Source organism: Atractosteus spatula, chromosome 18 (genome assembly GCF_055471065.1).
Source record: "Atractosteus spatula isolate fAtrSpa1 chromosome 18, fAtrSpa1.hap1, whole genome shotgun sequence".
Classification (NCBI taxonomy): Eukaryota; Metazoa; Chordata; class Actinopteri; order Semionotiformes; family Lepisosteidae; genus Atractosteus; species Atractosteus spatula.
Window position 1 is genome coordinate 5,571,444 of NC_142723.1, and position 23,968 is coordinate 5,595,411.

At 46.2% G+C, this 23,968-nt stretch overlaps 1 protein-coding gene across 2 annotated transcripts; it reads right to left on the bottom strand.

Moving 5' to 3' along the window:
* Positions 1-232: 232 nt before the first annotated feature.
* prpsap2 (phosphoribosyl pyrophosphate synthetase-associated protein 2) lies at positions 233-16,885 on the bottom strand. 2 transcript variants are annotated; one of them, XM_088936337.1, is made up of 11 exons: positions 16,815-16,885; positions 15,138-15,298; positions 9,527-9,579; positions 8,285-8,351; positions 7,421-7,593; positions 7,041-7,156; positions 4,830-4,885; positions 4,177-4,325; positions 3,829-3,899; positions 2,988-3,134; positions 233-2,446 (listed from the first exon to the last, which is right to left on the bottom strand). In XM_088936337.1, the coding sequence occupies exons 2-11, from the start codon at positions 15,218-15,220 to the stop codon at positions 2,288-2,290; spliced, it is 1,074 nt and encodes a 357-aa protein (XP_088792463.1). In that variant the 5' UTR covers positions 15,221-15,298; positions 16,815-16,885; the 3' UTR covers positions 233-2,287. The 2 variants fall into 2 exon arrangements, with proteins under 2 accessions (XP_088792463.1, XP_088792464.1); XM_088936338.1 differs by lacking the exon at positions 16,815-16,885 and adding an exon at positions 16,058-16,283.
* Positions 16,886-23,968: the final 7,083 nt, after the last annotated feature.

The following is a 23,968-nucleotide window of genomic DNA, read 5'->3' on the forward strand; positions in this document are numbered from 1 at the left end:
CATTTGTAGCCTTATGTTCATTATCCAGTCTTATCCAGCAAAGCTCACTGAGGGCTACCCGAAGACAAGACAGTACAGTAACACCACATCAAGAGATGATCTTTAACAAACAGGGCGTGAACAGGTCCAGAAAGTTCAATTCACTTCGAACACGATTTGAAACCAGGATCTGAAGTGACAAGAATTGAACTCATTATCCAATTAATAAATAAAATACAGGCTCCATGCCTCAGAGAAACATGATCTTTATTTTTTTTCTTCTTTGCAGAAAATACAAAAGCTTCCTTCTGAATTGGTGCTTTCCCAACAAACTGCATTGGTTTAGAAGCTTAAATTACAAAGATCGATTAAGAGAGAACACCTGTAATCCCACAGTTCACTTCACAGCACGCTGACCTGGAGTGCATCTCAAGGAGGAAAAAAAAAATCAATAAGAACTAGAATAAACACTGTGAACTTGGGAAAGGCCTTCAATATAAATTAGTCTTGGAAAATGAGAACAGGATTTCTGATTGCTCACAGCTTCAAGTGGTGCACAAGGAATATGCAATTCAAATCTAAAAATGCAATTTAATCCTATTTCATCTAGCGCAGTCCTCATACAGCTAAAAATCTGCAAATCAAGTTCTCTCAAAACAATTCTATGAGAATCCCTTATAAATATCCAGTTTTATATCCATTTTCAAACAAAACAACAGAAGTGTAAAAAGTCTAAAAGACACATTCGAAGCCATTGAAAGCCAACAAACATGACACACTGGTGGCACTGCCCAGGTCTGGCTTGTGAAGATATACAGAGACATGGAAGGTATATATAGACAATGCTACAGGACATAAAGACATTTTGGACTGCTCTGAAGACAAGGGCAGTGCTGTGAAACATGTTCCTCAAAGAGCAGTTTAAGGTCTTTCTTGGCAAAAGTGCAGTCGAAGATGTGTTATATACACTTCCTTAAGAGAGAAAACTTTTCCGGACAGTGGCCATACCACATCATCGTGCACAGAGTGTATTTAAGGCCAGCACTGTGGCCTTGCTACCCCGAGAGCTAGACAAGATGCAGGCTGGGATTGGTCAGTGATGACCTCTCTCTCCCACCCCTGCATTCGGTTTTCACCTCTTACCACAATCCAGAGTGCCAAAGGTTAGCAGTACAGCGCCACAAAGTCCGTCAGTCTCTCGTGACTCTATTCCCCGCAGAGAAGAAGGACCCAGCTCTGGCCTAGACACAGACCTCTCTCCCCCCTGCTCATACTGCCCTTCGCTGCAGCTGTAAGACCAGCAAATGAGCTGTTACTTCATTAAACAAAAAAAGAACTGAATTAATAAATCACAACTGAGCCAATACTATAAAAACTTCCCAAGTGGCCAGTTCGTTCTATGAAATGTAACATTTAGGAAGAAAAAAGAAAAACACTCCCTTTAAATAACGTGGAAAAACAAATAAATCAGCCAACGGCATCTGCTGAACACTGCCCCATGGCGTGGGACACATCTTTGGAAAATACCACCCCTCTGAAACAGTTCAGGAGACAGAAGTCAAAAATCACTAGCAAACAGAGCAAGTCCCGCAGGCGCATCACAGAGGGGGAGAGATTTACCGTCGTGAATCCCCACTGGAAAAACACCAGAGACCGCTGGGATATTATCAGAGGATCCAGGCAGGGTCTGAGCGTGAACTAGTGGCAGAAGAATTTTTAAACTCAAAACAAGTCGTCCCAGAGCAGCACTGCATGGCGTTAAAAAAAAAAAAATGAAGCAATTTGCGCAGGTGAGACGCGAGATAACAGAACTGGGACACTGTGCAGAGTACAGTGCACGCAGCTGGAATGTTAAAGAAGAGAAGAGCACAGCTACTGGCCAACTGCAGCAGTGCCACTGTCTAATCACTGAGGGCAACTCGCTCTCCTGATTTCAGAAATATTTACACTCGCTGCCCCCACACCACCGTTCCCATGAGACACCCTGCTGCAGTCTCACAACACAGCATAAACAAGAACTCGGGTGGGGAAACCACATAATAAATTAAAAGTCTGAAGAGATGAATAAAGTTCCCCATTAAAAACAAGAACAAAAAGTTCGTACTTAAAATATTTCAACTCCAAAAAGCACAGAAGAATAAAAATAAATGCTATGGCATACAGCTTTTGACATTTGTGCACAATTCACTGCAGCAGGGGGTGGGGGGGGACAGGAAATTCAGGGGGAAAAAATGGCGCATTGAAGAAGACTTGGCCTCTAGGCAGAATCCGATTGCTCGGCTGACACACACAGGTGGAGGAGCCAGGCTCAGTCGTCCACGCCGATGTTGCGGAACAGATAGGACATGGATTCTCCGTTGTGGATGCGCCGGATGGCCTCGGACAGGATCATGCTGATGTCCACTGTCTGGATCTTGGGACACTGCAGCTTCTGGATCTCGTGAGGGATGGTGTTTGTCACAACCACCTGTGGGCAAACACAGCAACATCCAGGGGACAGAATGCACAGCCGCAACCCACCCCTTTACAGAGACAGCCCACTGACGCCAGGAGCAACACTGCTACTGTAAAGGTACAATATGCCCTCTGCCAGGTAATGACTCAATGCAGTGAGTGAGGTTTGCTTTCCAACACAGCATAGGGGACACATCCTGACAGTTTAAAATGGTAGCTACAACATCAGAGAAATCCTATTTTCTTGTCGTGCTTCCACAACCAGACCATAATCATCACACATCACCATGACAGCCTGTCTCGGGCCCAGTCTCTTCCACAAGGCCCTCTAACTTGATGGCGATGCGCTTATTCCTGCACAGGTGCATCAGCTGTGGACCGGAGCGTCTCTCTTTTAGGACCCTAATTCCACAGTGCCTAATGCTACATGTTGAACCTCTAGCTGTGGACGTGAGACGCACAGTGTTGAATGAGGGCAATTGAGAATGAACTCCTCAACACCTCCTCCAGGGGATGTGGGTGGCCAAACCCAGCAGGGGAGGAGAGACCCTGACCTCGTCGATGGCGGACTCCTCTATGAGCCGTGGGGCGTCGGAGGACAGGATGCCGTGGGTGGCCATCACGTAGATCTTGTAGGCCCCCCTCTCCTTCAGGGTCTCGGCCGCGGCCAGGAAACTGTCCACATCGTCGATGATGTCGTCCTGCAGGGAACAGACGGCACAGCGCCGGAAAGGGTTTTGAAGGAGACAGCCCTCGGTCCAGATGCTGCCGGACGGCGGGAGTCCGACATGCACACGTGAGGCCCAGCTGGACAGAGTCTCCGGGCTGGGAGGGGGGGGGACAGGGTCAGAGATGACCAAAAATAAATCAACATTTGTGAACCCACACTTGGAATTAGATGCTGCAGCAAGGAGAACAGGAATGGGCAATGGCTTTCTTCAAGCAGCTGCAGGTTTTTCTGAATATCGCCAACACGCAGGGCCTTTAGGCATTTAAATACTTCACCCCAGATTAATGTGTAACCTTCAGACCCACACCTCAATCACAAAATCCTGACACTGGAAGAGAGTCTTCTCATATGCCCACCCAACAGAAAGTCACCATTGACACCTGAAGAAGGCTCCACGGCCGAAACGTTGTGTTCTCTTTCTTCTTTTTTTCAGCATGGAATAAACCTATTACTTGTTCCTTTGCATGACACTGAAGACTGGCCAGATGAGCCCCTGTCTGGTCCTGAAGAACAGCTCCGAAGTTCAAGAGGATTACACAGCTCAAGGGAAACAAGCCCTCAAGGACCATGTTTGCAGAGCAGAATAAAATTCACAACTGTTTGTGATCACAATGCAGTGAACCCGTCAGGCACGCGGAGCCACACGCTCAGGCCTCAGTACTCACCACTATGATGGCAATTCTCCCACCGACGTCTCCTACCACTGTAATGGGGGGCTTCTCTTTGGGAATGAGCACTGGGCAGAGACAGGCAGACAAAAGAGTCACGTTAGGAAAGGAGGGACAGGAACAGGACTTGCAGAAAGAAAGAATTCTGACAGGATCTGAAACTGCATCCATAGATCAGTGCTTCATGCTGTTTATCGCCTTCCCATAGGAGCATTCTGGGGTAAAACCAGAAAACGGACAATGGTTCTGAAGCGTCTCGGAGACAGGATGGGGAAAAAAAACAGAACAAGGAAGAATAATCTGCACTCTCCCAGTCTCAGGACAGAGGACGGCAGCATATCTTACAGGGTATCTCCATGCTGGGATGGATGGCGCCCAAGTTCTTCACGGTGGGCGGAGAGTGGCGGCCGTCGACCATGTCCGACTCGGCGTCCTGCGCCTCGCCGTGGATCACCGCGATGCCCAGCCGCAGCCGCTCCGCAAACGACTGCGCCCTGCAAGCGCGGGACAGCACCATTATGGCAACACATCGGCTGCTCGCCCCACAACACCACCACCTGGAGCTGCACGCTACCAGGGTTAGAGCACTCTGCGCCTGCTGGGAAAGCTAAAAGCACAGCATCTATACAACACAGGAGAGCTACCGTCAGTCCTTTCAGAAACAGATCACACTGGACACCCAAGCACTGTTCCCTCATTTCAGCTTTATGCTGCACAAATTTACACCAAGAGGCACTACAAACACTGGCCAATAATCAGCTTTCACACTGCCTGTATCTGCTTTTGTATCATTTCTGCATGTTCCAGCTTGGTGGTCCACCCAGGACTCAGTGGGATAAGACACACACAAACACACAAATCACAAGTAATAAATTGAGGCTCTCCTCAGACAGAGGGATGTAAGTTGGCATTTTATTTTACAGCTTCAATAATGGGGGGAAAAAAATGAAAAGATAATGATGGGCACAAACAGAACAAGAAAATGCAGGACAGCTTACCTTTTGGCTGAGGCTGGAGATTTGGCAACAATTACTGCATTTCTATAGTCGGGGATCTGCAGATTGTAAACACATACAGCCAGCCGTTACTGCAAAGTAGGCTAATGACAAGATTCAAAGCTTTTCATGAACTGTTGAGGATTTCTCCGTTAACCAATCCAGTGAATCCACTTTACTGGCCATATACAATTCCTTGCATTAGGAATTTGTCTTTTCGCATACCCCAGCTTGCTCTCCATGAGACACACAGACAGGGAGAGAAGCTTGGGGTCAGAGCGCAGGGTCAGTCATTTATACGGTGCCCCTGGAGCAGCTGGGGTTAAGGGCCTTGCTCAGGGGCCCAACGGAGTAGGATTCCTCTGCCAGCCATGGGATTTGAACCGGCAACCTTCCAGCCACAGGCGCAGATCCTTAGGCACAGTGCCACCGCTCTGCTTTACCTACCGCCTGTGCTTGTGGTCTGAAAAATAAGACTGAGCTGCACAAACAGAAGAAAGCTTACTGAGAACCTTCAAGAACTTTTATCACTTGCAAAAGAACAGTTCATTCTTCGGCTATCTAGTTCTTATCTCTGTTTAGTGTATACAGATGGGTTTATTTCATTTTGCTTATTATATTTGTGTATATGCCCCTGCTTGACAGACATACATGCACCCCATTCACACTACTACACCTCTATTGCAATGGCAACACGTACTCATGGTATCGATGGCCTTGCGCTAGCAAATGACCACACTTTTTAATCAGGCCCAGCGACAAAGCTGACAGTGGGTGGAGAGAAGATGGATTACATAATGATGAATGGGAATGCTAACAAAGCACAGACGTTTCTCCTACAAAGCATGGTTAAAGTGCGCAAATCGGATATAGCACACTTATTTAATAAGGGAATATTATTTATACTGTGCAGATGTCGGTTGGATATAACGCAATCTCATTCTGGAAGTAGCACCTCATGCTTAGGAAAAAAAGGAGTTGTGCACGCAGAGCAGTAGCACACAGCTGCTCAGTGGGCACTGCATGTTTGTTTAGAAGCTGTAGCTTTGCTGGATTATTTCATTATTAATTTAATATTTTGTGCCTCCTTTATGGCAATTCTGGCTAAAAAAAGGTGGCAAACAGCCGAACGGAAAGCGCTGTGCTAGTAAAAGTGCTGGAGGGGATCGAAAAAGAAAGGCTATTACTCGAGAGCAAAGCTTGGATGTAATAAAGTACTTTGAACATCCGATATTGTTCGTGCAACAGGTCTTATTGAACCTACACTGTACTGTCAGGGACAGTGCTACTAAGGTAAAAGAAAGAGGTCTTGCTGGAACAAAAATAAATGCTGCAATACTGCAAGGACAAAGGCCTAAGGTGTTAGACAAGGTGGAACGCCTCTTAAGTATGTGGACTGAAGACCAATCACAGAAACAGGCAGGCACAAGTCTACTGACGATAAAAGAAGAACAAAAAAAATGGTCTCGTCTGCCCCCAACCCTATTCCCCCCCCCCCCCATAAAACAGGTATTTATATAGTGTGATTTTCTAACATGCGAGGTATCGCAGGAACACAACTCTCTCAGAAATGACCGTACAGGACACTGTGGTCCGATAGAAATGTGCAAAAGGAAGTGCACTCAAGTGTGAGCAACTGCAAGAAAAATAGACCTTTTTAGCAGGTAAAAAAAAAAAATTCATGCTCCCAAAAAATACCCCTTCCAGTCTCTCGCACTGCAATGGTTACCAGGGCACTTAGTGTCAGGCGAGCAGAACATGCTCTTTGCAGAAAAGAGTGGCGCAGGCCTCAGTGAGCACTCGGTTGATCACCAGGGTCAAATGTACTGTACTGAACTCTGCGGGTTCTGTGGTTTAAATAGGTAGCCCACACACTTTTGGAAAGGATGGTGCACACATTTGTCAGAAACTGCCAGAGTGACAGGAGTTCGGAAGTAAGGGAGCTGGGCAACTTGTGTGTTTGTGTGTGTGTACAAGAGTGCAAAACAGACCCAGGATTGCAAGCTTATCGATTTTGGCAAAATCAGTCACTCCTCTTGAAAAGATTCACACAACAGTCGCCTGCAAGTGCTGATGGGTTTTCTCTTGGCACTAAGATACTCGGAGAGCAATCTGAAATTAGGGGAAACTGCAGGTCTCGTAGCTACCATGCTCCGAGTAAGGATGAACAAATGATGGCGTGTTGCAGAAGGCGCGTTATAGACAGGCCCTTACCTCTTCCTGGATGTACTGCAAAAGGAAAGGAGAAGCACGCAGATTATCCACTGGGATGTTAAAGAAGCCCTGGATCTCCTTCTGGTGCAAATCCATGGTGATCAGGTGAGTCAGCCCTGCAGGAATAAAGAAAATAAAGAAAATGAAGGTGTCGTGGTACGTAAAATTCAAGCAAAATGTCATTAAAAAAAATTATGGGGGGGAAGACTCTGGCAGACAAAGTATTAGCTGCATGGACAGGCCACTGCCAAAACATGCTATGTTGTGGAAGAGGGTGACAGGGTATATTCACTAGGACAGCGTGCAAAGGCAGCTGGTGCAGTTAGAAGTGAAGATCTCGAGGAAAGCAGGGCGGCCCTCCCAGGATGAGACCCCCCCACCTGCTTTGCACATCATGGAGGCGAGGAGCTTGGAGACGATGGAGCCCCTCTTCCTCATCTTGCACTGCTTGCTGTAGGGGAAGTAGGGAATGACGCCGATGATGCTGCGGGCGCAGGACGTCCTGCAGGCGTACACCATGATCAGGAGCTCCATGATGGTGGTGTTCACGTCCCTGAGGTCGGAGAGGGAGGCAAGGGGTCACCGGGCTGACCCTGCACCTCGGCGGGCACTGGCGGCGAGCGCAGGCGCAGAAACCCGTGACGCGATCACTTCCCCCACACATCAAGGGTGCGCCCGCGACAATAAAGGGGCAGGTAACTGCTCTGATCGTTTCTCGTTTGCCACCTAATTTGGCGGATGAGTTCGATCCGGCTGTTGTCCACTATGTAGATCGGGGGTATTCAATAGGCGGGGAAGCTTGAATGACCTCAGCACCAGCCCCTGCTGTCATGTCATTGGTTGCCATTACAAAACACTGGATCAAGGATACCACTAGTTTCTCATAAACTGTGAAGCAAGTCGGGTATGCAGCACACTAGTACCCAATGCACTCACAGAGGTTTAGCGGCCTATTTTCACTCAACTATGTTGACTGTAGCAGTACTGAGTTACACTAAAACACAGATCTCGTTTTCAAGAAGCAACTTTCCAATGACAGACTGCCAGCTACAGCCATGCACATGAGACTAGAACAGATCTGATGATCACGCTGCTGCCTGAAATCCAGACCATGTAGGAAACCCAGAAGGAGATGAGGGATGCTACACTGTTATAATATATAAATCCGTGGAAAGAGAAGCACGGTTCTTAGCCTGTATCTGTCTCTGTGCCTTTTTAATCCCCTCCTCTATTCATAAACCTACTTTGACACCGTCTGGATGATGAAGACATCTTTCCCTCGCACTGACTCCTGGATCTGAACCCGTGTTTCTGAGGGAAGAAAAGTCACAGAGAATGAGCGACAAGCGTCCGAGGACTAAGCTCGGACATACAGCTGGGACAGAGGATCACAGTCCCAGCAAACTTGGCACCAGCTTCCCTCAAATAAGAGAAAAAAAAACTGTGTTGTCGCAGTATTGCAATGCGATTTAATTTTTCGGTTTAATAACGCCAGTGGACCACAGAGCTCCATTTGTAGATAATTTTGTTAAAAATGCCTGAAATAACATGTGGAACCTGTCAAAGGTTTAAATCCCTCCACACTAGGGGGTGGTGTTAGATATGAGAAGTTTAAGTATCTTCCTTCAGATGAATAGGTATCCCATTTCAGACACACCAAACACAACCCTGTCATTTCCTCTGTAAATGGCCATTCCCAAGGGCAAAAGAATACTCGAACATTCTTAAACCTTTTACCATGTTATGCTAATTCAAAGGAATTTCTTACACTGCAAAATATGAAACAAAGATAAGAAAAACATCTTTTTTGTTTGATTGCAGTCAAAATCCCACTAATTTTTTAGCAAAAACGTATGCTTTAAGTACATTCAAAGTCAGGGTGGAAACAAAACTTCACCTTGCTCACCGGGCTCTGCAGCGGGTCTCAGGTCTAATGCTGAAAGGCTGACTCTAAACCTGCTTATTTATTGAGAACTCTGGATTTAGCCTGCTAACCCAGCCAACCTGAGCTCAAGTCTAAGGTGTGGCTGAGATGTGCCCAACTAGGATTCAATTCCATCAGCTCTCTATACAGCCCGGCAACCCCAACCAGGGGTGACAGACCAGGATCACATGGATCACATATTTCTGGCTCTGTTCTCCAGATAAGCAGCCTGGCCTGAGCTAGGTTCATCCTGCAAAACAAACAGCTAAATTCCACCTCTCATTATCACAGAGGGCGAGGCATAGGGAGAGATACCAAACTGCATTTTCAGCACTCCCGTTGTTAAACACAAACTCATCTGCAAGAGCAGGCAACAGTCGAACAATATTTTTAAGGAGATGAACATGCAGTCTGTTTAGTATGCTAGACCATTAATCATGAATGTGTTAGGAAACCATACAGGTTTACCTTCCTTTACCCAATATCAAAACTGAGTCAAATCAGCTTTTAAGAAGAATGAGCCATGTGTATAAATGCATGACTGTGTTGAAGCCTTAATTACCTCTATTGGCTTCCTGATAGACGAGCACTTTTCCCAACTCCACTCCAAGACGCCTAGAAAAGATCAGAAAGAGAAAAACAGAAAATTACATTTTACATGACATCACTTAATAATTGGGTATGAGAATCTTAGTACTCCTAAAACAGGGCCAAACAGCTACTACTCCCATTTATCAAGGCTTTGACTCCAATCCCACTGCTGGCACCACAAATTCCAGCAGGACAAAAAAGTTCCATATGGTTTCAGCACCAGGACCCTGAAATCCTAAACAAACTCTGAAGAAAAATATTGTTCCATTTTTTATCCTGAAAAGACCGACTACATTGACAAATGACAAATACCGCTTTAAATAGTTAACACGTGCATTTTAGTCACTGCTGGGATAAGTATAGGTCCTAAGTTGCTGCTGACATCAGTGTTGGGCTACACAACATTTGTACGCTAAGAAGTGAATTTGACAAGACGTCCTAAGCAATCAGATTTCATTTAGCCTTCTCAGGCCAAATATTTTGGATTTTTAAAAGAGGGGCCATGTTGTTTTTCCTATTGTGAAAGTGTTTGCCGTGCATCAAGTATTCAATGGCTTTTTCAAACAAATTGCAAGAAAGGTCTTCTGGATGAAGTGGACTAGACTGAAAGGCAAAATGAGTTTAAAAATGGGGCTTTGCTTCTCCTAAGTGGAAGTCAAAATCAAGCCACGGAAGGAAGTTACAAAACTGCACTGCAAAAAAACAGAAAGACATTTGAAGACCGCAAAGGTTCAGAAAGAACATTTCCTCAGCAGTCCAGAGATCTGCTCGATGATTTTCACAAAAAAAAAAACGAGACGTGATTGTATCAAGAATACAAGTACTGCTTGTCTCTACCAGAACAGCGTATAGATGTATAAGCAAAACAGGACATGAAATTGACAAAAAGCCGATGACTGCATGAAAAGACAGTAGCGCTTAGTGAAGACGTGATAAGAGCATCGATGTAAGTGACATTTGGCTGCAGTTGCAAGAGATCGCGCTTCTGTAAGAATAGAACTTTGCTTAAATCACTCCATGGTTCAGCAAGTGGGGACCCATTTGGAAAAACGGGCAATAGACACTTCCATTAACCATCTCTGCTGCTTGCAGCTACCTGGCTGCGATTTGCACCACTTTTAAAAGAAGTCAATGTCTTTCTCTGGGGTGCAAGGCAAATATCCCTGCATATTTACAAAACCTGGAAGGCATGTTCCAAAACAGCAGTTATTATAAAATAGCAGTTATTTCTTGGGGGATATTCAAACTTCGGCTTTACTCTACTTCCATCACATCCAGGAGCTTGTGATTGTAAGCTTTGTCAGTGTTGATTAGACTGGAATGCACATGCAATGATCTAGAATCAGATTTTTCTGACAGATTTCAAGATTAACAGTAACTTGGACTAATGATTTCTTTCCTAATTAAAAACAAGAAACTACAACAAAAGTGACTTGGATTTGCATGTCAGTTCAATGGCTGTTGATTTCCAAATGGAATCCACTAAAGAGAAGTGCACCTTTGAAGCTAGAAAGAGAGATTATGGGGATTATTCTGGACATCCCTAGTAAAGAAAACTGTTTGCAATGCTTTCAGCACTTTGACCAACATTCCTGTGTAACCCAGTATTTTACAAGTGGAATCTGTCGTCAGTCTCTCTCAGATCCTGTTAACTGAATACTCAGAAGCCCGTGTGCAACCAAAAGTATTCCAATACGTGCTAGAATTTCTGCAAGTAAAAGCAAGGATCACGCTAAATGGCTGTGATCCGGATTAATTTTAAATGTCACTTCTTAAGCATGTATGAAAACCTCATCTACATGCAATTATGCAATCAATTGTTTTACTAGCACACAAAGGCATAATGAGAATAAATCTAGACTTGGCATACCACTTTTGAGAGATGTTTTGTGCATATAACAATACAATGCCAACTCCTGTATTAGAAAGTGCTGTTTAACCATAAACGAAAAAAATATACTACTGAAACACAGAATGCTTATTGAGAATGTCACAGGTTGGATGGTTATTAAAAATGGGAAATTGTAATTCAAAGCCACTTTGGATACCATCTTCATCATCTTCAATAAGATGCTTCTTACTGGTTTAAACTGACCAACAAATGGTTTCTCTCTAGTTCAAGGCTTTCCAGCTGACCTGTCAATTCTCTAACATTAAAATGCAGAAGCCCAGGTCACATCACTGGCTATTGCAACAATCAAACAAGCAGCTGCTAAAATGGCATTTCAGAGAGCCCGACTGATCCTTTGTTGTAGATAAAGCACTGAGAGTTTACCTGAATTCCCTTCAGCTTCCTCATTTCTTTTATACCCTCCCAATCACACTGGGCAGAGGCTGCTCACTGGTCTGTACCAATTCCTCCGCGGCACTGTGCTCACATGAAACATGTCGAGAATAAGTCATGAGCTTCAGAAATGAACATCTGTACAGGCACTTTATCAGAAAAAAAGTCAATGATCCTCTACGCACAGGTTTACAAGTTAATATAAACAGCCAGAACACAGAACACTGGCACAGACAGGTATATGAATAATAAAGCATCGGTCAATATTCAGTATATCTGATCGATATTTGATCATAAGAATCCTTTTTACTACACAGGTAAGTTGATAAAGAGACTTGTGATCAAGTCTCTCAATCATGGCTTCCCTGCAGCACGCCAACAACAAACGGATCTGCACATCCTGCCAAAAACACCTCCAGACAAGAACTTAAGTCACCCCTTAACAACTGCTGAGCTTTTCAGATGCCAGTTTCTCTATTTTTATCCCAGGCTTGAGAGTAAAAGCTGTATTACCTGCTTTGGGGTTTTATAATGAATCTATTTTTTTAGATGAAGTGTACTATTCAAATTAAGGGATGTTACACGAAGCTGAATAAGGCACTACTTAGGCCCACATTTAGAAAGCTGTGTACCATTTTGGTAACCACCTTATAGAAAAGATATTACAGATCAGGAAACCAGATAAGGGAGCGCAGGTGTATTCTGCAGCTTAAGGGGAGGTCCTACACCGACAGGCTGAAGGAACTGAACCTTCGGAGCCCTGAACAGAAAAGACAATTAGGGGACTTCATAAAAGTACTCAAAGCCATTAACCAAGTCAAGTAGGTAAAGCTGTGTCACCACGTGCAGGCTGCAAAGGAACAAGTAGAGGTCATAGCCAAAGAAGCCTCCACAGCCGAAACGTTGTGTTTCTTTTCTCCTCTTTTCAGCATGGAATAAACCTTTACTTGTTCCTTATTTACCAGTTCAGCCCAGCGGAGTTCTTTCAAGTTCTTTACCGAGAACAGAAGACACTTCTTTTCCAAAAAGGTGGAACAAACCGCCCGGCCATGTGGTTGAAACAGATACCCTGGGCTTCTATTGGAGCTCTTGGTATAGCAATGCTTTACAATTTTTATGTTCCAAACACCTACCAGTTTTGTGTCCAGCTCCAAGCAATTCAAGTGAAATATCTCTGGGAGTGGACAGACCAGATTCCAGGCACTGGCAGGTGAATATCTGCTAACGAGCTCATGAGGGACGAGATAAAACACCGAGCTGCTAGGACACGGGCTCTTGTGCACTACTGCACCATGGGAGACAGGCACAATCCCGGGAGCGAGCAGGAAAGGGCTCCTGCTTGGGGAACGCACAATGTCGAGTCAACTTTGTTTAAGCAAATCAATTAGTGCAGCCCCAGACTGAATGCCTACGTTAACCCTTACGCCACGAGGAACTTGCACAAGAAAAAAAAAAGAACCACCACGTTTTGCAAAATCAAGACACAATTAAGAAAGATGCTTCAGCACCATTTGCAGCGAAGACGTGGTTCTGCTAGAGAGCTTAAAGAGACGATCAGCTTAATTGAGTGGCAGAGGAATAAACACTGGGATTTTCTATCAGAAACACTGTTTAATTCCTGCAACCAATCAGCAGAGCACTGCAGATATGAAGATACAGCAGATACATTTAATGTGAAGTTGCAGATCTGAATTAAAAAAACAGCAAAAACTCGATTAGAATTCTACAGCCTCTGGGGTCCTGCTGTCCTTCAGTGCTGCTGCAGCACCACTGTGGGAAGATTTTTAAAGGCCGTCTGTGTCACGACAAAAAGCAGCTCAATTTTGTCTGATCCAATATTTCATTTCTTTTTCTCTTTGGGGTTTGTCACTGTACAGAGATCTGAAGTTCCAAGAGTAGGTAAGAAACTATGCAACGATGCACAAGAGTCACCTGACTGCCCCAGCGTTGCTGAAATTTCCAAGAATCCCCCTGCACTGGAGTGCTTACATGCAGAAAGGAATTTATAGAGGCATGTTCTCCACCAGACACAGAAGGAAAGAACTCAAACTCCTGGAGCTTCTAATAGCCTACACTGGGGCGTACTGGGAATCCTAATATTATAACAGATAGCCCCAGTTTTTGTACTTATACCATAATAGATACCAACGTTTTTACAGATAAAACATTCTGCCCTTTCTATAAAAAATGGCTGCTAAAAATTCCCATCAAGCTCAGCAGCAATACAAGGGCCTGAAGACTTAAGTGGAAATTGAATTTACAGCCATTCAAGACAACAGAAATCAGGAAATACTTATCAAGACAGAGTATGGGGGAATCCGGAACTAGCCCCCATTTCGTGAGGCTGAAGCAAAGTGTCTGTGATCCTTTCGAAATGGGAAAAATAATATTCTCATGCTACTAGCAACCACTACAATCAAGATCAGGCAAACAGCCTCCTCTTGTTAAAAAGACGCACATGCTGGGAACTTGCTTCAGCTCAAAGCTCTCCAAGTGACAGAAGCTTGATGGTAAAACGCCATTTTACATTTTTAGCTCATGTACACAAAACGGAATGCGACAAGGACGAACTTACTCACTGGCTGCCTTAAGACGATTTCACCTTCAAGTACGGGAGTTTTTAAATCCCAAAACAAAACGCTCATCTTTCTTTACAAAACTAACGGCACAGTTTAAACAAGATAAAATTCACATTTGACCGGCTGCACTGCAAAGGAGTCTTATCTAGTCTGGGGAAAAAAAAACACGTGTTACCCTGGATACAATGAGCCATATTCATTCTGTCAAACTGTTCTTCTTTTAACAACTTAACTTAAACAGATGCTTAATATGGGGAAAAAATAGAAATCAGGAACCAAAAGCATAACGTGTCCCTTTGTGAACAAGAAGGGATAAAAGATTGATCTATTTTTAGGCGTCTCACACAAGACAGCATTTCAGGCGCTGAATATTTCATGGCTGTTACACCCATGTTGTGCACAAAGCTAGAATCCTGCAAAAATCCTGCTTTTCAGCTATACCAATACCACCTTCAAAAAAAGTCTACACAGCTCGCAAAACCTGAGCTGTGAAATTTACTGGGTTCTCTGAAAGGCTGCCAGTTTACTTACATGAAGAACAAACAGAGTGATGGCTGGTAAAGGTTTTAAACGATTATAGCCCAAGCGCGCCTCAGCACATAAAAGCCGCACAGGATTCTAACCAGCAGAGGATGTGTGGGGCTCTTTCTCCTTGCACAGCCAAGGGTCAGAAACCAGCAGCCAGGCTGTCGGAGGACAGCGGACGGTCCTGTACTCACTCGGCAATCCTCTTGCCCAACTCCATGCACGAGGGGTTCGAATTGGCCGTGAAGATGACCAGGCCTCCCTTGGTGGCATTCATGTTGGACAGGGCGGGCGCGGCGGTGTTTCGGGACTGGGAAAGCGTCTCCCTGGGCTCCCAGGCACTGCTGTAGCCTTCCTGCAACGACAGGGACACGGCCTTAAAGTTGCCCATTCGTGCAGACCGCGCCCTTGCTGCGCTTTAAAGAGAGAAACGAAATGGCTGCACTGGGCGATGACAGGCCCTGCTCCGCCTGCACAACACCCCAGGAGACGGCAGTGACCAGTCCCTGTGCCTGGACAATAACATCAAGTTACCCAATTCGCTGCTTAAGTGTTCAAATAAATTCACATAAAATAAGCACTTCCATCTTAAAGCAACGCGAGTCAACTAGCTGTGGTGGTGTCTAGTGACTAGACAGTCTGGTTACTGTTTACTTTAGTTCACTTTGCTCACCGCCACCTATAATTGGTCACAAAACTCCAACTGACGTTGGACCCAGCGGACACAGGACGAAACCAAACTGCTTGCGTTTATAACGTATGTGCACACAATTGCACGTCTCCAGAAACAGCCCCGTTCAGTGCTGCGTTCATTCCATTATCTCTGCAAGATAAGCACAGGGCCTCCGTGGGATTAGGGGAAGAAAAAAAAAACACTTGTGCTGGACGATTACCACCATAAGTGAACTCTGTAACCAATGCGATATAAACGTAACCGAGGGCGGATGCGATCTCATCCGCCCTTCAACACACAAACTACAAAGTCACTACCTGAGGCAACCACTTCTTACGCTAATGACCTGTGTATCACAATAAATACTTCCATTCCTCGTGAAAATTACAAGAGGCGTTCACTGAACTGGGGGGGAGATAAAAGACAGGGATACACACTTACACGTTAGAATTGAAGTAGGGGGGGACGAGCTCAATTCGCAAATTCTCGGAGGCCGGAGACAGAAACAAACCGCAAGCTGGACCGCTCCGGTACCGACACTGGGTCTGCCCCTTCAGTTTGAATATACCCCCCTCCTCTTGTCGGCGAAGTTCCCCTGGTTAGTCCAGACGAGGAAGCGCCTTTGAAATCGCTCGACCAGGAGTTTCAGCAGAACTTGAGCAGCTTCTCCGGCACACGTGCTAATTGCCGACAGCACTCTTCCGCTACACCGGCCGCTCCTCGTCTGTCACCCCATGATCGCCCCCATCCCATCAGGCGAGCTTGAACCATTCCCCCTCTCCTTCATGGCACTGTGGTTAGCAGCATGGTATTTGTTTTCCCATGTTGCTGTACCCTCAGCATCAGAAATCTTCGCGCTGACATCCTGACATCGCAAAGAGCGAAGCGAGTTGTTTTCTAGTCCAAGGCTGAATTGCAACATCCAGCCACTTGGGAAATGACACCATCGCGTTGTGGCACCACGATCAGACTATTCCATTCCGCTTCAAAACACAATTTAATCAGCTATTCCTGATGACCTTTTCTCCAGTATTTCTAGCCCTCCATGGTAACTAGTCTAGCGTTTCTCGTCTTTTCTTTAATTCATTGCGCCCCGGTCATGCCACGAAGAGATCGGCGATCTTGCATACAGATCATTCAAACTATCTTGTGAAAGTTTATGCATGATGTTAATGGTAATAATCGTTTAAAACCTTACCAGTTTGCGTTCTTTGTTAAGCTCCTAGCCAGCCCTGTGGCTCATAATAGTGTCTTCCAGTTCAACCTAACATGCGAAGAATAATTGACGGGCCCTTCGTCCAATCGAAGGCCGAGAAGTATTACACTTGCCAGTCTTCTGAGGGAGTAGGAAAGGGGCGCCATTTTGGCTCACCCGTGGGCCCCAAGTGCGCGGTAGTCTAATCAAACGTGGAGCCAAAATGGAGTTTAATGCGGGTTTGTGGTCCTTGCCTTCCTCGATTCTGCACGGCCCTGAATTAACCGGCCAATAGGAGGCACCGTGAGTCATTGTGTTTTAATCTTTTAAGGTAATCGATTGAACGTTACAAATTACCTCGGACAGACAGCAACATAGTAACATTTCCGGTGCTGCTTTGTGGTCTCACGTGTTAACCAGCTTAGAGGCTTCAGTCTGGCAGGGATGCGTGTCAAACAGAGCTCTAGATCTCTGCTTTTTTTCTCCTTTTCTGATCGACTGTAATTGGTTGTATCATCCCAAATAAACCGACTAGTAGGTGATGCGATACGGTGCGTGTTTAAATGTAATGAGAGAGGAGGGTGTTGTATCATTGGCTACCCTGTGTGACCGAGGATGACTGTCTTCCCTGATGATGAGGAAGGTGACTGATCGGCCCAACATGGGAGCTGCAAGGCTGTCTGGCAGGTGGAGCACGGGGTCCGGTGGTGTACACTGTGTGCGGTCTGCGTTTTCCCTGTGCTTCCTCTTCCTACCTCCTGCGCAGGTTACTTCCCAGGCTGGATGTCCTTCCTCAGCCTGGTGCATGGTTCGCTCAAGGGCCACAGTCTCCCGGGACCTCCTTCGGGATCCTGCAGTCGGACACGCGTGTGTGAGACGGAGCCTCAGGCCCGGGGGCTGCGCCGCGGTCTCACCAAACCAAACACCGAGCCAACATGGCAGTTAGGACGGCGTTGTGGGCCCTGACTTCGTCCACCCGTCTCTGTGTTGGACCGCCCTCTCCGCGCCAGATCACGACTGGGAACTCCAGGCATCGCTCTCCTGCTCTGGGCGCCGTCAGCCGGCCTCTAAAGCTCTTGGAAAACGCTCTGGCGATGGCTGACCCCTCTGGTCCAGTTAATTGTCACATGCACAAGTGCAATGAAATGCTCATTTGCATGTTTGCTCCGATACGAAGACATTCAGGGGTCGCCCCACCATAAACCCAGAACAGCAGCAACAACAAACAACAAACAACATACAACTTGTTGGGGAGCACAGAAGATAAATATGCCGAAAGAGAGAAGTTGCGTTCCCGGTCGCTAGAAATTGCGGCTGGTTTATGATCGCATGAGTCCACAAGGTGTCACTGTTGAGCTGGCTCACAGACGCAGGGTTATATAACCCACTCGTGGTGGAAGTGGAGAATCGGCAAGCCGCTTTTCACACGGTGAACGCCCGCGGGGGCAGTTCTGACAGGCCGACGCTGTTTGACCTTAAGTACGGTTTTAAAACAGCCTGCAGTGTGCATGTCCGTTTTCTAGCTCTGGAGATTAAGCGTTCAGGTGTAAGCTGCTGTCCGAAATTTTTGTCTCCTTGTTGTGATCAACCCTTGAAAGGGCTTTGCCTTGGTTATGTGCGCATTGTGCTTTTCTTCTTGCAAGTTGCAGCCGTGATGCTGAGGCCCTACATTTAAAGACCAGGCCCCCTGGTTTCGTCAGGCCCTAGAGATCCCAGCTCCTTGTTCACTGGCGCCTGTCTGTGTTCAGACAGGTAGGCCGAACATCTGAGACGGGTTGTTTAAAAAATAACGCCTGGAAGAAATCAGATTTTTTTTTAAAAAAATTAAAAGATAGTCACGGAGACCAATATCCGGTTTGGTTCTGTTGTCGTTTTGTTGCCCAGCCTGGGTAACCATATCAATAACATTGTAACAGAGTGTAGTTCTCCACTAGGAGGCTGGCTCTTGATCATAGGACTCATGTTAGAGGCAACATGACAGGAGTATACTGTCTTAGTCCGGTATAACTTCTGAGATCACATGGATCCATTTGGTGTCTATGGTAAAACCAGACACTGTAGGTGATGGGGTGATTAGCAGTCTAGATTCAAACAAAGCTTTAATTGGTGATTCTTGAACTTGTGCCTCATTATAGCTGGCATCAGTAACCCACCTATTATAAGAACGCTTCTTACACCTGGTGAAGGTAGACTCTATCCCAGAGGAATAGGGTGTCAGGCAGGACTACGCCCCTGGCTGAGACTCCTCCAGACCTTCACTGGAATCGCACACAAGTACACAGGAACCAGGGAGGCAGAAGGAAACCTGAGAGGTCATTAAAAAAAATCACCTGAACCCGAGAAGAGCATGCAGACTCCACACAGAAGGCACCTGGCCCAGCATTGAAAATAGGACCAAAGAACTGTGATTCACCAGCTTTAACCTCAACACCCTCATGTCACCTGAGACCATTAACCATGGGTGTAATTCATGGGCACACTACAATAATCCTATAATAATATAAGAATCAATGTGCAGCAGAGCAGGAACAGTTTGGATATCTATGCAGCGAGGCTACCGCAGTAAGAAAGGCTCTTCAGAACAAGTAGGGCTCACCAGCACATCTTAACTATTAAATGGTCAAGAACAGCAAGACGTTAGGTCTTCCGCAGAGCAAAAGAGTATCTTGTATATCCTTTGAAAACACAAAGGGAGTCCCATGTTTATGAGCTGTACACATATGCAATGCAATGCTTATATCTGGAAAAGCCTCATCCCTGGAGAAATTCAGTATGCAAACGTACCCGCAGGAGCCAGAAGCAGCAGCCGAAGAGGTCAGCCCCATGTTTGCCTTCTGCCCTGCCCAGGGCTGCAGTGGAAAATGAGGGATGTGCTCAAGGCCTGATGCCCCCTCTTGGCACTACAGTGCGATGTGTGGCTTGGTCACTGAAATGATGGGATTTAGTCGGGTGTGGAATTTAGTAGCAACTTCACATATTGACAGATGAGTAACCTGTCTACTGTGGCATCTCTCCAGCTGTCTCCAGCTTCTGGGTTAGACAGTCTAAGCCAGACTGAGAGCTGGTTTAGTTATTGATTGACTGGTTGGCGCTTCAGCACCATCTGTTTTAGAGTTCCTATGTCTCTATTCAGCCTTGTCGCACAGTGCTAGAACTCCTCCTTGTCTTCTTATACAGTGGCTGTGTGCTTCACTGTGCTACTAAGGCAGTAGGGCCTGGCAAAGAAACCACATTTTCTCTAAAGTTCCTGCTGGCCGTAGCACAAAGGAAGCCTTTATCGTAAGACAGGGGCTCATAATCTTGGTCTCGGAGGCCCACAACACCTGCTGGCTCTCATCCCAGGTGAGTTTAATTGCGTAATTGAGGCCTTATTCGAACTCACAAGTTGCTGGGTTGGAATATTTGCGATTTTGTTTGGACTCGGGAGTTCGGAATGTTATTTTCCTTATGAAATGCAACAGTTAAAAGGCAAGGCATAGAGGCTGGAAACAGTCTTAACAGTTCAAATTAGCCCTGTTATTAAGTCAATTAAGGGCTCCGTCGTGTCATGGAGAGCTTGGCTGGAATGAAAACCAGGAAGTGTGTGAGACACCAGGAGCAGGATTCCTTGTTTTCTGAGCCCTACACATTAAAGGCTTCTATAGCTCACTCACTGGGTTTTGTGTCAATTTTTAAATTTGGTTTTATTCATTGCTGTGTCTGCCTTTACAGAAACAGAGTCCCTGCTCACCAGTGAGACTCAGTTCCACACCATGAACCGTATGGAGGCAGCCAGGCCTTTCTGGCTGTGATGAGAGTATGAGAGTAGGTGGAAGAGGATTGCAAGGAAATCCGATTATGTGAAGCCATGCAGACGAGTGTGGTGGTAGCTGGCTGAGCCGTGCCAGAGTTTGTAACAAAGTTCATTGGAGCTCACTGTGAGCCACTGTCAGGTCAGGTGTGCATTTTCAGCTCACCTTGGAGCTGGAAAAGTAACAGAGCTCAGCTGAGGTACTGTGACACAATGGCTTAGTGATTCTGGAAGGCAATTGTGAGGCAAGGGGAACCATTTAACTAATCAAGACGGTATTGGTGGTCTCGTGAGGTTTAGCCAATGTAGAATCCAGGTGTCCAGCCCACCAGTGGGAGAAGAGAGGCTGTATCTCGTGTACAATATACTGCACTTGTAACAGTGACAATAACTCATTCCCCATGGGTCTCAAGACAATTTTGATTGCACAGAGAATCAGAGAGCATTCAAACCGGGGGTCCAGCCGCAGGAGGCATTTCTTTACACCAAGGGTTGTGGGAGTATGGAGCAAGCCACCCAGCCTTATGGTTGAACCCAGCCAATACCCTACTTTCTCTCAAAACAACAGCTGGATGAGATCTCGGATCAATTAACTCCTAATTAAGAGGCTGGTTGGGCTGAATGATGAGCCCTGTCCAGCAAAGCTCACTGATGGGTTCCCAAAGACGTGACACTTGGACTCCTCTAATTTGTAACCCTTCCTATGTCTATGTACTGTATCTATCACTAAGAGCTGAAAAGTATAGGAACCAGCATGTATTGGAAACGTATTTTGTGGCAGGGGCCAGCCCTTAGACACTTGAACTGGCTTCATTACTCTGCTCTCCTCCCCACTGATAGCTGATGTGTGGGGAGCGTTCTGGCGCACTATGGCTGCCGTCGCATCATCCAGGTGGATGCTGCACACTGGTGGGGGTGGAGGGGAGTCCCCATTACCTGTAAAGCGCTTTGAGTGGAGTGTCCAGAAAAGCACTATATAAGTGTAAGCAATTATTATTATTACTTGGAAGTACAGTATGTGTCTCTGATGACCCTTTCTCATCCCCTGTAGGCCAGAGGACTAGAAAGTACAGCATGTCTGACCACTGAGCTGAATCTCATGGATTCCCATCCTGGGTGAGAAAGATTCTCTTTCTCACAGGACACCACACAGAGAGCACAACCTTCAAAGCCTGACTCTTGAGTTCTTGCCTGCGATGTTTTATTTGCACGGACCGACATGAAGTATACAAAACCTGCGTTGCAAACCCGTAGATTAACCCAGATCTCCAGAGTTCTCTTAATGATTGATTGTATGTGATGACAATTTTTAATTCTGTTCCAGAAAGTGTGAGTGCCCACATGCTAATGAGAAAACTCCACGTTTTATTCTTGCATGCGCTGATTTTAAAGTACCGCCTTTGCTCCTGCGTATGGAAAAATATTGTAAATGTTTCAGTTCATGTACAATCAGTAAAAAGGGAAAACGCAATCACTAATGACACTTCAGCAAGCTGTTTTTAGTTATCCTTGTGTTTGTAATTACACAGGGCTTCAGGTTTTTTCTTGAATAAAAATACCACTTTCATACTCTATTTTTTCACCTTGGTCCCCTCAGATTAAATCCCATGTTTCTAAGACGGCTTAAAAGTAGGTCTTACAACTTGCTCACCCGACAGCACAGGCCCTGCTGAATCAGTGTTCAATGTCATGGTGACAAGACTGCACAACCAGCACTGAGAGAGGAGCTGGGAGAGAAGATGGATGTTCACCCTGGTGCAGCTGTGCAGGGGACTCCTCTGTGCACAAATGAAAGTGCATTCTTTTTTTTTTTTTAAGATGACTTTATTGGCCATATACAATTTCCTGTATTAGGAATTTGTCTTTTCACATACCCCAACTTGCTCTCCATGAGACACACAGACAGAGAGAGAAGCTTGGGGTCAGAGCACAGGGTTAGCCATTTATACGGCGCCCCTGGAGCAGCTGGGGTTAAGGGCCTTGCTCAGGGGCCCACCGGAGTAGGATTCCTCTGCCGGCCGCGGGATATGAACCGGCAACCTTCCAGCCACAGGCACAGATCCTTAGCCACCACACCAGGGTAACTGACCAATATTCACAAAGCCCAGCCCGCACCCAGGTGGTTTTTCTTAGCAGGATGTCACCTAAAGAGCACCGCGTGCGGGTTGGTTTCAGAGATCTTCCGTAAACACACCTGCACTCAAACCCTCGCGCCCACGCTTCTCCTGTTCCCAAGTGGAGTTTTCCACAGCGAGAGAGAGAAGAGCAGATAGTGGATTCTAGCTGTCAAGAGGCACTGGCTGACAAAAAGGCCGCTGGTTACCATAGAAACATAGCCTTCCAAGGACATGGAGTTTGTGTTTGAAGAGGCAGAGCTCTGTGCTCTGTGCCAGAGTAGAGGCACTGATGGCTGAGATGATATATACTCTAGGGAACAGCTTCAGCCCTCACTATCCAAGGAGCTCTGGGACAGGGACTCTCTGCTGTGAGGCAGGATGAGCACTGGGTACGAGGTCTTGAGCTCCAGGGATACAGTTTGCGTGTGGCAACCTGATACAGAAATATTGTCTTTCTGGAGAGCTTATGAACTTGCCTTGCCATGTGCCACAGAGGTTCCTAAAGTCTGCCAGGGAAGCAGCACAAAGTCCAAGTTTGTTGTGACAGTGCGGAGTGGGAGGTGTTGTGGCGAGCACTGGTAAAAAGGTAATGCCCTGGGTGAGAGGACAGACACAGGTGTGAGGTTAGCAGGGACCAAAAATAATAAAAGAGTGAAAAGTAAACAAAAAGCCAAAAGAATCGTACTGTGCCTCGTGACCTCTAGGCTGGGCTTACACTGTTTAACGGGGTCCAGTCTGGTAGAGCAGGGCGCGTAAGGCAAGAACACAACAAGAACTCTGTGTGTGGAAAAGGTGTGTGTGCCTGCCCCGGTGAGAATACGTGACGGGACAGGCACAAAGAAAAAGAAAAAGACCTTACATCTGGGACTGTCGGTGTAAAACTCCCCCTTCCGGGGGTGGCCCTGCTCGTCCCCTCGCGGGGTGTCCAGTGTGCCTCTATAGGACCTGCCCAGCTGTAGCTCATCATCTAGGAGCCGGGACAGCTGGGACTACAGAGGTTTGGCTCCGCCCTTCTACCAGGGCTCCGCCTCCACACTGGGCACGCCCCCGAGTAACGCCACATTGTCAATAGGAATCAGGGGTCTGGTGGGTCCAGTGAGCTAATATTGATCTGGATTCTCAGAAATCTCAGGAATCCTGGGAATTTCTGCTCCTTTTCCCCTGCTCCCTCCCCCCCCCCACCTCACTCCCATGCAAGGACACTAACACAGCTTAGTCTCTAGTCCTGTTTGGGGTTACAAAATAAAAGT